This window comes from Diaporthe amygdali (genome assembly GCF_026229845.1).
Source record: "Diaporthe amygdali strain CAA958 chromosome Unknown NODE_18_length_871485_cov_64_394520, whole genome shotgun sequence".
In the NCBI taxonomy this organism is placed as follows: Eukaryota; Fungi; Ascomycota; class Sordariomycetes; order Diaporthales; family Diaporthaceae; genus Diaporthe; species Diaporthe amygdali.
This window is the reverse complement of record NW_026517038.1, coordinates 239,607-254,957: the sequence shown is the minus strand read 5'-3', so window position 1 is coordinate 254,957 and position 15,351 is coordinate 239,607. Positions and strand designations below refer to the sequence as shown.

Below are 15,351 nucleotides of genomic sequence, written 5' to 3'. Positions count from 1 at the left end.
TCTTTAGCATCAAGACTTACGAAACTGACACCTACAAATGGATCAGACCAAAGGCTATCAATCATCATGCGCACATGTATACCTTTAAAGTTACCATTTACAGATGGAAGCCAAACCTTCTACTACAGATCGAAGCAAACGTTTAAATGAGGCCTCTAAAAAGGAAACCCATGGAAGCTTTTAATTTTGTCTGGCAGTACTACAAGCCTGCTGCAAGGTCACGACTTGCCTTACCTTTGAAACAGACAACAACTCTTCTTCGCAACCTGAACCAATACAAACAAAATGGAAGACCAGAATATGGACTCATCGAGCAAGGTCCTGCATTTTCAGGGCTCTCGCAGCACTTCGCCTGAGCAGCGCAACCCTTCAGGTACCCTTCCTCCTCAAGCTGCCGAAGCCCCCGAGTTCGTCCCAGGTGGGTCAACTCATCACTCTGTGTCACCTCAGCATACTAACTACCAGCAAGGTGACCAGAAGACTTCCGACACCAGCCCCGAAAAGGGAAAGTCCCCCAAGAAGAAGCTGAAGAAGCTCAAAAAGGCTGAGAAGAGGGCCGAGGACAAGGCTCAGAAGGAGAGGGCGATGGAGGAGGAGTGGTGGAGTGGTGATGACGTTCTCGTCCCCAATCTGAAGTAGTGCAAAGTTCTCCAGATTAAGCAGAGCCAAAAAGCAACCATTCTGATTGAAAAGCCTGCCTAGTTATGCAAGAGTACGTGGACTGATGCCTCGTCATCCGGGGTAGGGGGGGTTCCGATGGAGACATGATGTTTCTGAGACCGACCGGACCCCTCTACCTCAAAAGGAACATGCTCAAGAATCGAAGAAGGAAGAAGCCAGAGCGCCAATAACAAGAAGTGAAGAGTGAGGAGCTAGCTGTGGGCTTCAGACGATCAAGTATGACAAAACGATCTGAAGGCAAAGTGGCTAGCTGTAAGCCGTGAATCCTCATGTGGCAAATGGACGATTGAATTCCACAGATGTAATGCTGGGGTATGTGAAAAAGAATCTCTGTAGGTAATGCTGATCAGCCACCTCGTCGATCTCAGTGATAGGCTCACTACTCATAAGGTCGTTATTGGCCACCATGCACAATGATGTCCTACAAGGATTCATCGAGACCTGTCATAAGTGGCACTTTGTTTAGTATTGGACTACATGCAATTAGCCTTGACTCAATGAAAGATACTGTGATACCGGACATGGCAACCCGTTGGGGCTCTCCGTCAAGCATCATCGGCCATTTTGCCCATTTTGCCCATTTTGTGCGGCCGTAGATCTTATAGAGGAAGAGCAATCATGAACCACATTGGTCCGTCTAAGTTGTTCTCGCGGAAACAAGCTCGACATGTCTCCTCCACGATGTTTGCAACTCGTGCACCCCCAAAGATGGCAGCTTTTTTCGCATGGCAAAACAGTATTCGAAAGTATTTCTCATGTGCTTTCAGGACTTTTGTGCAGACCATCTCAAATAAGCTGATTAGTGGTTGGTTTGAGCAAAGAAATTTGCCAGGTCAACGTACAATCCTTTGTCTCCAATGTGTTAGATCGTGTTCCTTTCCGAGATCGCGACGCAGTCCTTAATGGCGAACACCCCAAAATAATGGGCAAGACACCTTTTTGTAGACATTGCCTGATTTCTGGCCGGAAAGTCCAGAAGGAGGCCAATCTCGCCCGCCACGGATGCAATGTAGAGGTCTCAACCTGTCCAGATCCAGATGGAAGAGGCACATCAAAGTGGTAAGAAGCGTAAAAATAGTCCGCCATGGGCTCCTCCCGTTGCAATGGCCCAGAGGATCTCAAGGCGGGCGGCGCAGTTGGGACAGCGGCTGGCTCAATGGTTCGCATTGGGGCCGGAACATGGGGCCACACCGCACACACACAGCTGCACACACCAAGTTTAATTTAAGCTCCCGGTCATTCCTGATCTCCGGCCGGGCAGCACCAGCCGCAGTTCGCAGCTGAAAGCCCAGCGCGCATTCGCTTTGATATTGAACCACCTCGATATTGAACATAATTGCCATTGCCCCTCCCTCTCTCATCTGTCATGCTTTGCCTCTCCTCATCAACGGATTGCCGCGCTTCTTACGCTTTTTTTGAAAGCTGACTGTCAGCCACACCCAATCTCTAACGATCTACTGTCAGCACGCAACGAACCTCTAGTCAGCGCCACATCGCCTGCACTTATATCAAACTTACACCCAGCAGCAATAAGTTACCAAGACGCATATGGCCCTGCCAACATCATCGCCCTTGGCCTCAGTGTCGGTTCCATCTCTTGGACGGAACGACCAGCGAAGGTGTACGATGGCCACCACCGAACCCATCTTTGCCCATAGATGCGCCGTGCCAGCTCCGCTTCGGATTTCCCCAAAGCCAGTCAGCAACCCCGGCCACAGACGCGCCAGTTCGGACCTGAGAAGCCCCCCCTGCCCATTGCGATCCAGGCTGCCGGGTCAGCCAGTCTTCGATCCTGCGGAAGGATTCAACCCCGAGACTTTGCGAACATCCAACAAGTGCAACTGTCCGAAAAGCCCAGCATCATCTCTCTCCTCGCCACTGTCGCCGCGGCAAAGCTTCCTCAGCGGCAACAGAGGCCCGTCTCTGGATTTCTCCTCGCTGTCCATGAGATCAGAGACTCTTCGTCATGAGCTCGAGGCTTGTGTATGCCACCAGGGCGAGACAGCTCGGTTCCCTGGCTCTCACGTGCCTCCTGAGTCTGACCGGAGCGACAGAGACAGTATCAGCTCGGGTTACACATCAATCTACTCAAATTGAGATCCTAAACGGGACCATCCAAGGAGGCCGGTGCCGGGAGACTGACGTGGACTATTTCTTCTCGATCCCTTATGCCAAGCCGCCAGTAGGAGATCTTCGCTTCGCACCCCCGGTGTCTTATTCCAATGCATATGACGGAGTTTTGGATGGGGAAACCGCCGCACCCGCATGCCCCCAATTTGGCACGAGTTACGTGGAAAAGGGACCACAGCATGAGGATTGGTTAGCTGAGCCGCGCGTACATTATGACGACGTTTACTAACTCGATTAGTTTGTTCGTCGATGTGTGGAAGCCAGCCGATGCAAGTCCAGCCTCGAGGCTGCCTGTGAAGGTCTGGATATTCGGCGGCAGTGACGAGGCAGGCGGCATTTCTGACCCGACCTACAATGGCTGCTACTCAGCCACAGACTCAATAGTGGTGTCTATCAACTATCGTGTTGGCCCTTTGGGCTTCCTCGCACTTCCTGACCTCGGACTTAATGGCAACTTCGGCATCATGGATCAGATCTTAGCCCTTAGATGGGTTCAAGAAAACATCGCTTATTTTGGCGGTGATCCAGTATGTGAACACATAGTCCACTTACTTTGGTGTCATTTGGAGTGCAGATATAGATGCTATGATCTGTGATCTGGTGCTAACCGACAGTGAAGAGTAGAGTCTTACTCTTCGGACAATCAGCGGGTGCTTCGAACGCCTTCGCTATTGCAACAATGGAAAATGCCCCAAAGCTAATCAGTGCAGCCGCTTTACAATCAGGTGGAGGTCGCGACTACGCTACCGCAGCCCAGGCAGAACCATGGCATCGCAGCTTTGCTGAACAGCTGGATTGTGAGAACATCGACGTAGGTCATCCCATCGAGATACCATGTGAACCATCGCCATTTGACACTGATGTCAATTACTAGATGTCTTGCCTCCGTTCTGCTTCCGTTTCCTCTCTCAAGAAAGCCCAGCTAAAGATGCCCAGCAGCTCAGTTCCAGGCGCAAGCACTCTGCTGGAGAATGATGGTACCGGTCCAGGCTGGGGTCCCTTGGTGGACGGGGACCTCATTCCTACTAATCCGGGAGATGCAGGTGTCCGCATCCCGTCTATTTTTGGTTCCAATTCCCAGGAGGGTAGCTTGCCTCTTCTGTCCAGATACGGACCGAGAGTCACGAAGCTCAACCAGTCGACGTATGACAATTTTCTTAAATTCAATTTTGGTCCACTTGCCTCAACGGTAAACCAAACATACAGCCTGTCCAAATTTGCTCGGACAGGAGGCCCGGGGTATGCCGCAATGATGACGGTCTTGACAGCTCACTCCTATCGATGTGCCGCGTACCGTGGACTCAAAGGGGCGGTCAGGAACGGCGTACCTGCTTGGACATACAGCTTCGGCCATACACCCTCGTGCGCTTGGTATCAAATGATCCCAGATGCGAGGCCCGTTCTGAAATTACTCGGACCTACTCACACAGCCGAATTACCCTATGTATTTAACTTGACAACCCATATGCCACCGCCGGATGGGAATTGCCAGTTCAATGAAAATGAGAAAGAACTTGCTGCAACGATTTCGACGCTTTGGACGAACATGGCGGCGACGGGAAGACCTGGGACCGCGAGCCAGTGGCCAGAATGGAATATGGAACAAAGCTACGGGGTCAATATAAACAGCCGTCTAAACGTTGGCGCTGTGGACTACTCCATGTGTGCTGCCTTCTGGGACCAAATCATGGATGGTGTCAAGAGGATTGCTCAACCCACCAATGGCCTCGAAATACAAACCCCGGATCTTAGCGAACCATGGCCACCAGAAGATTTGGCTCAACAACCACTGAAAGACATGTCAGGGTCTTATACACGAGTAAGTCTTCATGGTGACCTCGTGCGGAATACCTTCTTCTGCTTGTTACCCAGGCTGATGGCAATACAGTCACAAGAAGCTAAAGACCAGACTTCAAGTTTTGTTGAGGATGAGCTTTGAGGAAGCTCCAACGGAATGACAACCTTTGGTTATCATGCTTGAAAGTTGTTGACAGGGGTTGTGTCAAGAGACAGAGCAGCATTGGTCCCGTGTCGCTTTGAAGCACACCACAAAATACCTGGATTGATCAGGGACCTCGCCAGAGACATCATATAGGTGCAATATCATGACTTGCATGACTTGCAATGTATGATACGAGGCTGAAAATGGATTTTCAGATCGGATTGTCACCGCTTTAAAGACTCGTCCATGGGGCGGGCCACTACAGATATATGACTAAGTACGTACGAGCTTGAGCTCGGGTGTCCGCTTCGCAGCCACAGTATCTCTGGGACCAAAAAAAAACATGGGGAGCTATCGTGTAATTGGTTATAGAATAATATCTTATGGGATAACCTCCTCTAGGATAATCTCTTATAAGATATGTTCCTGAGAGAGAATATTCTAGATAAGGAATTAACCAAGTTAAAGGGTCCCCGCAATGATAAGTTGCGATCTGGAGAGTGTGGCGGTGTTGTCCCAAGAGTGTATGTGATATGATGCTCGATATCAATGTGCAGCTTAATGAGACAGACACCCCCTTCAAGGTTCAACAGCTTAATGAGCGGAACGGGTTCAAAAATTACAGCGTACGTCTAAAAATTGATTTTCGATCATGATGCATCAGACCACGTTCAAGTTTTTGATACTTCGAAAGTAGAGTACTGGTCTCGTTGCTCGTTTAGCTGGCTCAGAGCCAATTTCGAATAGAGGTCTAGGGTAAGTTTGCTTAGTAAGCAGCTCTCGAGTGGCCCTCCACCCCTTGCGTCCTCCCTGTCTCTCTATGCACATCCGAGCAAGGGACAGGTCAGCTCGCTTACCCTAATCTCTGTTCCCCCATCATTTCGAATGACAGTTAAGGTGACCTCAATGTCTTCTTGGACTTCCACTTGCAATCCCAAATCGCCGGTATCCTCCCCGTCTCTTCACTTGCCATTGTCTACATTGGCCTACCATGCTAGACCTGCCGAATGAGCTGTGGCTGCATACTTTTTCGTATCTGAGATTGAGACTTGATCTACATGAATTCCCACGCCAGCCATACCCTCGATATATCGTACAGTGTGCCACCCTGGCGAGCATTGCACGCGTCTGCAAGCGCTTCAACGCAATGGCGGTTCCGCTACTCTACCACACCTTACCGGTCCCCTCTCATTCGTCAATGAGTGATCCTCTTGCCAGAACACTCAGTACGTCGCCGCGTCTGGCACAACTCGTCCAGGAGGCTGATATCAGGACCCAAGATGGATTGAACAAGGCGCTGCGGCAAGCTCTCGAAGCTGGAAGTTGGACGCAATCTACACATATCACCAATTTTCTCCAGAAATGTTTGGATGGGAAAGGGGTGGGGAACGCAGAAGCACACCTTGCCTTGTTCCTCTGTATGCTACCAAATCTAAGAGTGGCTGAGCTAGAGATTGACATCGGCGCCGAGCTGATGCTGGATTTTGTTACTTGGCCAGAAAACCTGTTATCACGAATCATGGAGTTGCGCCTGAGCAAAAATGCAGTGAGGTCATGGACGAATATAAAGGGTATCGACTATCTGATGCAATTGCCATCCCTACGAAGCCTGTACGGTGCCGAGATCCGCTGGTACCAATACCAAGGTCCACCTCTCGATTTGCAGCATCTGTTTCTGCTCAACTCATACCTTGATTCGAGTTCATTCGACAACATACTATCCTGTTGTGTCAGCCTTGAGACGCTACAGATTCACTGGGCACCCTTGTTGAGACATACCGAACTAAGCTACCATGACTTCTCTCGGATGGGCGATACCCTTAGAGACTTTGGAACGAATCTGGAGAAATTAGACCTCGATCCCTACCTCGGTCCCTTCTGCGCAGAAGATTCATCGGGGAGATTAGATTCCCTCCGCTCGTTGACTCGCCTGAAACAGCTGAAGCTACCGCGGGAAATGCTGGTAGGAAGGGTCAAGGGTGATACGAACAGCGAGGAGGTTCAAAGTGACGACGTAGCTTTGCAAGAAGGAAACCCGAGACTCATAGAACTCCTACCGCATGGACTTGAGCATTTGCATCTTTACTCCTGTCAGAAGGATCTAGAGGCTCTGGACGGCGAACTACTAGAGCTTCTCGAGTCTGAGCAATTTCCAAGGTTACGATGTATTCGGGTCGACCGCGATAATTCATTTAGCAAAGATCTGTCCAACCTCAGCTGGACCGCCGAGGACGACGAACATGGAATAGCTCTGAGAAAGAAAGGCGACCTAGGTGCTGGCATCCCACATCGATTCGGGCCCAGAACATGGGTACTTCCAAGCCTTAGCTAATCAAGTCGTTTACGCCCTGCATAAATGTACACAATATATATTCAAGCTGTCTTCGAAGGCTTTGTAGCCAGTCGCTGTCTTCAGCTCACGGCCCCGTTTCACGATTATGCCTCCCAAAACCACCAACTTGGTCGTCTCTTTTGTTTTTGCGAAGTCGGCTGTGAAACATTCAACAGAATAGCGAAAGCCCATTCGGACGTCGCATTGTGGGGCTCCGTCAGGTTGGCCTTCATCCAGCAGCTGTGCTCCGTGCCATTGTCGCCTTCGAGGTACCCCCACCCGGCCCCTGTGCAATTGGACTGCGAGGCGCAGGCGTCCATGCAAGCATCCATGCTCGTGACCTTGACGTTGCCTACGTCGACCGCCTGGTCGCCGGAGAAGTCGATACCGCAGTACTGCTCGAACTGCTTGGAGTCGGCGTCGGACGTGTACAGAGTGTTGTTGGACCCTGGGCAGGTGATGTTGGAGGTGTCCGGTGTGGCAGAGGCAGACGCCGAGGAAGACGTCGCTGTTGGCGTGCCCGTCGAAGTTGGCTTGGCTGTCACATATACTGTTGTTGCTGCTGATGGTCTATTCCGGAATTAGCCACGGAGTCTGGTGGGAGGTTGTTTTGGCTCAAACGCGGGTAGACTCACGATTCTGTTGCTCTCGCAAGATCCGCCTTCGCGTTGCGCAGATTTCTCTGGCTTACGCCCAAGCCGGCGCTGAGCCCAATAACCGCGGCAAGGAGGATGAGGAGGGCAACAAATATGGCGAAGCAAGTGCTCCTCTTTACACCCGACGATGCGGGTGCGCTCGGTGCGGGCTGCGCGTATCCGGATGCTTGGGGAGCATAGCCATAGCCAGTAGGGTTATAGCCATTTCCATTTGTGAATTGCTGCTGGTTTGGGTTATATCCCATGTTTTGAGGCGCTCCTCCCATTGTGTGGCCCTTTTCGACAGCCTGTTGCGGTTGGTAGTATTGCCCTTGGGCCGGCTGGTACTGTGCGGCCATCTTCAGCTTTACTTGACTAGGCGAGCACTGGTTGAGAGATCCTGGTGTGTGTTCTATTGTAGAGGCTCGAAGCTGGGCCGTGTAAGGGGACCGCGCGAAAGCTCCAAAATGGTTTCACGGGGTATCCTCTGCACTTATCTCTTCCCAGTTCCTAATACAGCATGCCATCCTAGACATTTTCTGCAGGTCTAGTCCTCACAACTTGCTTCTTGTGCCCTGGCGACTAGGAGTAATTGCTGGCCCCAGCTAGCGCATTCAGCTCGCTGAAGGATCACACGCGAAACTCTAGATCTGCTCGGTGGACAAACCCACTTGGAAGCTTAAGTCGCTCCGTTTGGCCCGGGAAGCGGCTGAGTAAGAGCTTGCTTCCAGGCAGCTGTTTTTAGAAATACAGTGGTGGTGTTGTGCTCCCGTGGCACCCCTGGCCAAGGGGACATCGCGCGGATCCTGCAGAAATAGCGGGAGCTGGGAACTCGATCTTTTGCAGGTGGCTTACCTCCCTAATGCAACCCTGAGCGAGGGAGTGGAAGGAAATCTTCGATCCTCAGCTAGAGCCTTTCTTAATCCATTGTTGATGGGAAATCATTGGAGGCGGATAGAAGACGAATATCCTCTATCGTACTTATGGCAGATGCAAGTTGGTTACTCATTTTGCACATTTCCACACCCCTGTCCGCGGTCCGATAGGATTCTAGCATCTATCTCACTACTCTTCTAAATACTGATCCCTCGCTTAGTTGCAGCTCGGTTGCCGTCGGTAGACCTAAAGATATAAGCCATGCTCAAACTCAATCAAGCACATACGGCCACAGATACAGGAAAATACGGGATCCCGTCCGCTCTCCCATAGTCAAGCCTGTAATCGCTGGATTAGTAGTTGGGTCGGTGACGACCAGCGAATACCCGGTGCTGTATGTTTTCGCCTTTTTTGCTAACTTTTTGTTGTATCCACTCCAGTGGAGCCAACTTTACTGGCTTTGTAGTCGAGGAGTTTCCCGTCCACTCTCGGTAGTTGGCCGGCCCCGAAGCCGCTCTAACGATTCTAGACCGTGTCCGTCTATCATCAGGTCCGTCGTGTACTGCTGATGAGGGTTAGCGTCAAAGAAGAATATAAAAGAAGCCCGAAAGTAATTCGTAATAGATTGCACTATAACACTAGGAAAGGGGCCAAATTGCATTCAATGTAGCCCTAATTGTGTATTGACAATGTGGGTTGGGAGAAGAACAGCAATAGTATCGCAGACAATACTCATAGAGGCTGTTGCGAGGAAGACAATTATGATTGAATCAGCACGGCTGTCATATGTTTACAAGCGACTTTCAGCGAAAGCTTGAATGGCTGCACTAGATTCAAGCGGTACTTAAGCCAAAGAGCTGAGCTTGTTCGGTCCAGATGCCGACGCCTTCAACACAGAAGGATGGCTTGACAGGGAGAGAGCCAGGAAGATGACACCTTTCCTATTTCATGAGCGTCATTGCCCCTGCAACAATACCAACTCCTCGACTTAACAAGAGATCACAAGGTGGCGGTTGGGAACAGGTTAAAATCAGTGTCCGGGCCGGAACCTGGATCATCCTGACGTATTTAAGGTGGCAGCATATTTTATAAGGGACCATGAATTCGAGCAGATTAATCTGAGAAAACCCTGCAAATTCGAGACTAGACTTACAACGACTCCCTGTAGCATTGATGAGTGTTTCCTTGAATTCGTTTTGCGGTGATACTTAGGACAGCTCGTGTGTGATTGAGCCAACCTCAGGATTTATTTTACAGAGGTCCGATTACGTTTGTAGTAGTACCTCTCGTCTACCGGGCAATGGACATTGTGCAATGGCCACAATCGTGCTAATCGAAGGCAAACGTGGGTAGGACATCCCAACGCTACGTCAAACTTCTCATTGAAATGTAATTTGAAAGCTTTATTCCTGGAACAATTTATGTCGTTGCAGAGGTGTATTGATCGTGCATTTCCCAAACCTATGAGCATGTCGCCACCGCGCCTCCTGGAGCCACATATGTCGTTGGGTCGAATCCGTTGTAGAAATTGGGGATGTAGATGTCGGTATCGGTCGCTTTGTAAGCTCCCGGGAGTTTGATACTCGGACTGCAGCTTCCTGAGCTTGAGCCGGAGACGCGTATTTGCATGCAGCCAATGTAGAATTGAGCACCACCCTGGGTTTGTGAGCCGTGAAGTGCGAGCATCTCACTGCGAACCTGTGTGTGTCCGTCAGTCAGTCATATCCAGCATCTGCTTCAGGGCCAGGCTGGGCTTGGGGTGTGGGCCAATACATACCAGATAATCACCACTCTTGAGCTTGCTTGGCAATGTGAACTCGTGTGTCATATTCTGTGCTTCCATGATCTCGTTCGCCCACTTTCCGTTCTCGTAGTCCAACTCGTCGATCTTGACCCACGAGCCTACTCCGGTCGCTTGAGAAGCATCGCTGACAGGCCCGAACAGCATGTGTGTAATGGGACCAGGGTGCGTGGACGAGTCCCATTGAACTTTGATCGTATCGCCTGCCTTCGCAGCAACAGTCGTCACTCCTGATGGAACGTTGTTTCCGTTGACGTTACACGTGATGTCGTTGCTGGTCACATCCGTAACGGGATTATTGCTCGGAGCTCGACGGATTCCAATTTCGTAGCCAGGAGAAACATCATTGACCCAGAACTGATGGAGGTTTTGATGTGCAGTCGCCACTGCTGCCAGCGTAGAAACCAGAATAATGGGAGCAAGCATATTTGCGGATGACTGAGTTTCTGGCGCAAATCCAAGTGCTGCGTGTGATGGTCTGGCACTGTAAAAGGGCGTATAAAGACAGTTTACATCTGATGTGAGGCTGGACTACAAGAATCCAGTATCTTATATATAGCATGCTTGCTCATTCTCCTCTAGCATTTCCCTCAAGCCGGCTCCACAGCAAGGCCACGGACTAGAAGTAACTTGCAAGCCGGGGCTAGACATGATCTGATTAATTTGAAGAGCGTGAGTCTTCAACAACAGATCTGCAGTACCCGACTGGACGGAAAATCCAAGGCTCGGCCGCCAAGGTCGGGCCGTCAAGCTCCGTTTTAATCTACCTGAAGCCTGCAAGCCTTAGCAACTGGCCAAGTGAAGGCTATGACGGTGATATTCATAGTATGAGAACTGCTGCGGACTGGACTGCCCGTGGGCTGTGAAATGAACTATAATGTTTGTACTGTATCAGGCAATTTTCGGATGCAAGGGGATGTGTCCCGTTGTCCACATGGAGGAATCACATTTGGTGATGCGGAGTGAGCCTCGGCTCTCATCTTACATGGTGTGGGTACTGTTTTTTCAATTACCCCCGCGAGTTATGAAATCAAAACCTCTGACACTCCACCCAAATTCACACATGTATCCAATGCATATATAGATGGTGAAGAGATCATATGGGCAGTCTCTAGCGTCCGGAATGCGTTGCTTACCAAGCTTTGCAGAACCGGGTGGAATTAGCCTACTATCATGGTTTCGCTCTCTCGCCCTATCTTTGGTCTATACTGTGCGAAGTACGATGATGTGTTATCATTCTTGCAAGCCTCACGAGAACATTATTTCAAACTGTCCCGATCTGATGGGAGACCGGTTTTCTGAGCATTCAACTCTTCTAACATAGTAACCGCAAGGTCGCATAAAATTACTGATGGGGGCTTGGTCTCCACACCAACTCCTCCGGAACGCCGGACCAAGCCTCCGACACCATTATGATTTCATTCATATTTTGTATTTGTAGTCCATTCTTTAACAAGGTCTGTTGGCCCAATGGCAAGGCGTCTGACTACGACTTGTAAAGCTATCTTACAAGAATTCGCTATCAGGAGATTGCAGGTTCGACCCCTGCACAGATCAAAATTATTTCATTTTGAAACGTGTCTCAATTTTTGGATTTTTTTTTTTACATGCCCAGGACCAACTGTGGAGATACTGAAGATTGCCCGATGACTTCAGAATGTGAACTTCGGCTACAGAAAGTGAGTTTGGGCTGCATGTAACTAAATTTACGCGACTGGAACTGCCTGGTTCCCCAGTTGTACTGGTCTCCCGAGTGAGCCTGGGATACAATCCACAAGCCTATTCCGCCTTTCCGTGCCTGGAATGTTATCATATTTTTACCTTGCTTCAACAGCCGGGACTGATTTATCTTTGCCGTTATTCCATCTATCTTTGGGTTCGACAAGATACTCACCGGTAATTTGTCCGGTTACCGATATAGCCAATTCCTGACACCTAGGAATCTGCGATAATATCGGCATCCTTCTCAATATCAGCAGTCTTATGCTCCTTTGCAATATGATCAACCAGATCCTCGGGTGTCTCGCACAAGACAATCACTGTAGAATCTCCACGTGGCCCAGCACATAGTCCACACGCGTATTCTCCCATCGGCGTGTGGCATTTGACCACGAACCTCGCAGGAATGCGAAACGTGAGTTTCTTGCCAGTCTGCTCAGTTACCGCCACAACTTCCTTCCCAGTCCTGCTGCGGCCACGAGACACGTCCCCATTGTCTGGCGACTTTTCTTTCTTGTGCGGGCCTTTAGATGACTTCGGCAGCCCGGGACTTGGTGCGCGCGGGTGCACTGTAGCCGGCGGCAGTTTGCCTTTGATGGGGAAGTCGACATCCCACATATCGTCAGAGTCGACTGGGATCCGATGTTTACATGCCGGGCAACGGCTTTCCCGACCCGGATCGAAGGAACGCGCCAGAAGCATCTTCGGTGAGCGCTGGAGATCGATGCTGTAGCGACAAAAGAAGTCTTTGGCAGTTCTCATCATCGAGGATGACCGCGGGGGCGGAGGTGCCGTTGTTTTCGATCTCGATGGTGGTGGTAATAAAGCTCTTGGAGCAGGGGGACGCCGAGGCGACGAGCCGCGGGAGCTCAGTTCAATTATTTCCGCCTCCACGGCTGCTGGTGTTCGTGGCGGTGGAGCTGACTGCACAAGCCTCTGATACTGACCCTGCAATGCGTCGAGGGACCCATTCCGTGCTGCCCTGGATGCGTATATCAGCTTGTTCACGCCATCGCGGTCGATATGGCGACCGCTGTAAAGTGCATCCTCGAGGACACCGACTGCAACCTTGTTAGTCACTTTCCACTACTTCTATGCGTGCAGACGAAGGCATGACAGATGCAGGGGCGAGAATGACGGTGAGATAACAGATGCCTGGGCCTGACCCATCTCTCACCAAAAGTTATCCTCCAAACATAATAGCAAGAGATATTGTTCCTCTAGCCCACTTACTCACGGTTTGCTGAAGCAGAATGATCTGCTTTTGAAGCTCGTTCTCGGTAATCACTGCTCAGTTATTAGTCTGGCCGTGTGCATTGCGAGGTTCATCCCATTTCGGCTGCATTGAAATGGCAGCGTTTCATTCACGCCGGTAGATTGGGTTCATGGCCGCATGAGAGATCAGCACTGTCACTTACTGTCGCCGACCGCAAACCGTCGACCGAGCCTATCGTAGCCGACATCATATTCCTGTTTGATCACAGGCCCCGAGGTGTTGAGGTTTCTTTCAAGTTCATCTGGCTTCTTCTGATCGCTTTTCCCTGTGCTTTTCATCTGCTCGAGTTCTCCCTTCAATTTCTTGATCTCGTCGTCCTGGCCTGCATCTTTCTTCTTCTGCCCACCGGACAACCGCTCATACAAATTGTGAGAGGCTGCAAATGTTCCGACGAGCGTGGATACAAGCGTTGCTACAATGAAAGTTTTCTAGCATAGTCAGCGACGCTATACGTCCTGGTTCTACTCATAAAAAAACCCAGTCCATGCTGTCCGGCGACTTACTTTGAGGCTTGCCTCTTCGATCATATTGGCATAATTCATATTGACTTTGTCCGGTACCAGCACCGGCATTGTGCTGGGAGCTCTTGACGTGACTTCATGGAGACATTTGATGTTGTGGTCGGGTGGATGGCACGAGAGTAAAGAGTGGGAGGAGTCTCTGGCAACTCCGGAAAATTGTCAAACTACGCGAACGGACGATCTAAATCCGTATGCCGAGGAGTTTTGGGTCCTTCTAGACGTTGAGTCGGCGACGCGCCAAGAATCCCGAGCGAGAAAATCACAGGCTCACAATTTCTAGGTTTTCATTCCTGCAAAGCAAACATCAATGTGCTCTGGTCGACGGAGGGCAACACTGGTCCGATATCGAAGTTGGGTTCCGGGCGCTGCGTGGTGCCCAACCACCACGCTACGAGTCTATGTTTTTGTTCCGTGATTTGAGCTTCTCGCTGCCGTCAAAAGCGACTAACTGGGATACTCCTGGTTGACGAGATGACGTTTCACCGCGCCGTCCAAGACACACACCACGTGCCCGACGACGAGCCTGACCAACCCAGCCGTCAGTGCTCCACACCGTGACAGCCTAATCAGCGACAGACCGGTCAGGCGCAGGGCACGGCAAATCACCAAAGATCGGCAATCACGTCGGACACTGATGCAGTGTCTCTGAAGGCCCGGGCCGATGTGCAGGGCATACTAAAGACCAAAGGCTGTGCCCTGAATGTTGCACACACAGCGCCCGAGCTGCCGGGCTGCTGTCAACTTTTAGATAAGGTTCAAACCTGTCGTGACTCAGTGCTTCGGCGCTTCATCAAGCACCTGCTGAGCCTCACTAGTGACCATATCCTTCTCGATCATGGATGATACCAACTGACGAATCCACCATTGACAGTCCCGGATTTCTACCCGCACACGGCCCTGCCCTCAAAAGCACATATATCAGCAACCTCTGTCTGATGTCATGTAGTTTGTATACGAAATAGCATCTTGGAACTCCATGGCAAGACAAAAAACGAGCGACTCACATTTCTTGAAGCTCCATGGCCCAGGCTTCGTCCCGGGGCATCGATCGAGAGCGCCAGTCGTTCCAACTGATTATATGCCGTCGCATCTTTTCCATCTGGAGCAGTGCTTTCAGTTTTGATGAGTTGCTCTGCTATCGTCCCCAACTTCAGCATTGCTGGTGGTTTCTCCGGGTCCTCACTTGGGGCGTAACCCCTTTCAAATTCGTGCACAAAGCCATGAAGAGGATCGCCTCGAACGTTAAGCACAGTACCTCGGTGCGCGCCTGCCTGGTAGGGAACGAAAAGAGCCCAATGTGCATGGAATAACGGTGATGGCAGATAACAAAGGAGGAAAATATCAATTATTTGAAAATCAAGTGCTGGAGCCGTCAAGATCGAATCGGCGGTGGATTTTTGTGCGTCGGCCATCGGGGATCACGTATATATGGTATGAT

At 50.6% G+C, this 15,351-nt stretch overlaps 6 protein-coding genes across 6 annotated transcripts; 2 read left to right on the top strand and 4 right to left on the bottom strand.

Annotated features, from left to right (window-relative positions):
- Positions 1-285: 285 nt before the first annotated feature.
- J7T55_004030 (uncharacterized protein) lies at positions 286-639 on the top strand (the record flags this gene model as incomplete). Its single annotated transcript, XM_053144700.1, has 1 exon — positions 286-639. The coding sequence occupies one exon, from the start codon at positions 286-288 to the stop codon at positions 637-639; it is 354 nt and encodes a 117-aa protein (XP_052992531.1).
- Positions 640-2,339: 1,700 nt separating this feature from the next.
- J7T55_004029 (uncharacterized protein) lies at positions 2,340-7,085 on the top strand (the record flags this gene model as incomplete). Its single annotated transcript, XM_053144699.1, has 8 exons — positions 2,340-2,621; positions 2,687-3,000; positions 3,050-3,338; positions 3,431-3,622; positions 3,686-3,954; positions 4,018-4,630; positions 5,311-5,379; positions 5,853-7,085. 8 exons carry the CDS (start codon positions 2,340-2,342, stop codon positions 7,083-7,085), a joined length of 3,261 nt encoding a protein of 1,086 aa, XP_052992530.1.
- A 104-nt stretch (positions 7,086-7,189) lies between these two features.
- Positions 7,190-8,079, bottom strand: J7T55_004028 (uncharacterized protein; the record flags this gene model as incomplete). Its single annotated transcript, XM_053144698.1, has 2 exons — positions 7,190-7,655; positions 7,721-8,079. 2 exons carry the CDS (start codon positions 8,077-8,079, stop codon positions 7,190-7,192), a joined length of 825 nt encoding a protein of 274 aa, XP_052992529.1.
- Positions 8,080-10,057: 1,978 nt separating this feature from the next.
- Positions 10,058-10,823, bottom strand: J7T55_004027 (uncharacterized protein; the record flags this gene model as incomplete). The annotated part of the gene is made up of 2 exons (XM_053144697.1): positions 10,058-10,294; positions 10,374-10,823. The coding sequence occupies 2 exons, from the start codon at positions 10,821-10,823 to the stop codon at positions 10,058-10,060; spliced, it is 687 nt and encodes a 228-aa protein (XP_052992528.1).
- Positions 10,824-12,332: 1,509 nt separating this feature from the next.
- Positions 12,333-13,964, bottom strand: J7T55_004026 (uncharacterized protein; the record flags this gene model as incomplete). Its single annotated transcript, XM_053144696.1, has 4 exons — positions 12,333-13,177; positions 13,350-13,403; positions 13,535-13,820; positions 13,896-13,964. The coding sequence occupies 4 exons, from the start codon at positions 13,962-13,964 to the stop codon at positions 12,333-12,335; spliced, it is 1,254 nt and encodes a 417-aa protein (XP_052992527.1).
- A 720-nt stretch (positions 13,965-14,684) lies between these two features.
- J7T55_004025 (uncharacterized protein) lies at positions 14,685-15,070 on the bottom strand (the record flags this gene model as incomplete). The annotated part of the gene is made up of 2 exons (XM_053144695.1): positions 14,685-14,810; positions 14,918-15,070. The coding sequence occupies 2 exons, from the start codon at positions 15,068-15,070 to the stop codon at positions 14,685-14,687; spliced, it is 279 nt and encodes a 92-aa protein (XP_052992526.1).
- Positions 15,071-15,351: the final 281 nt, after the last annotated feature.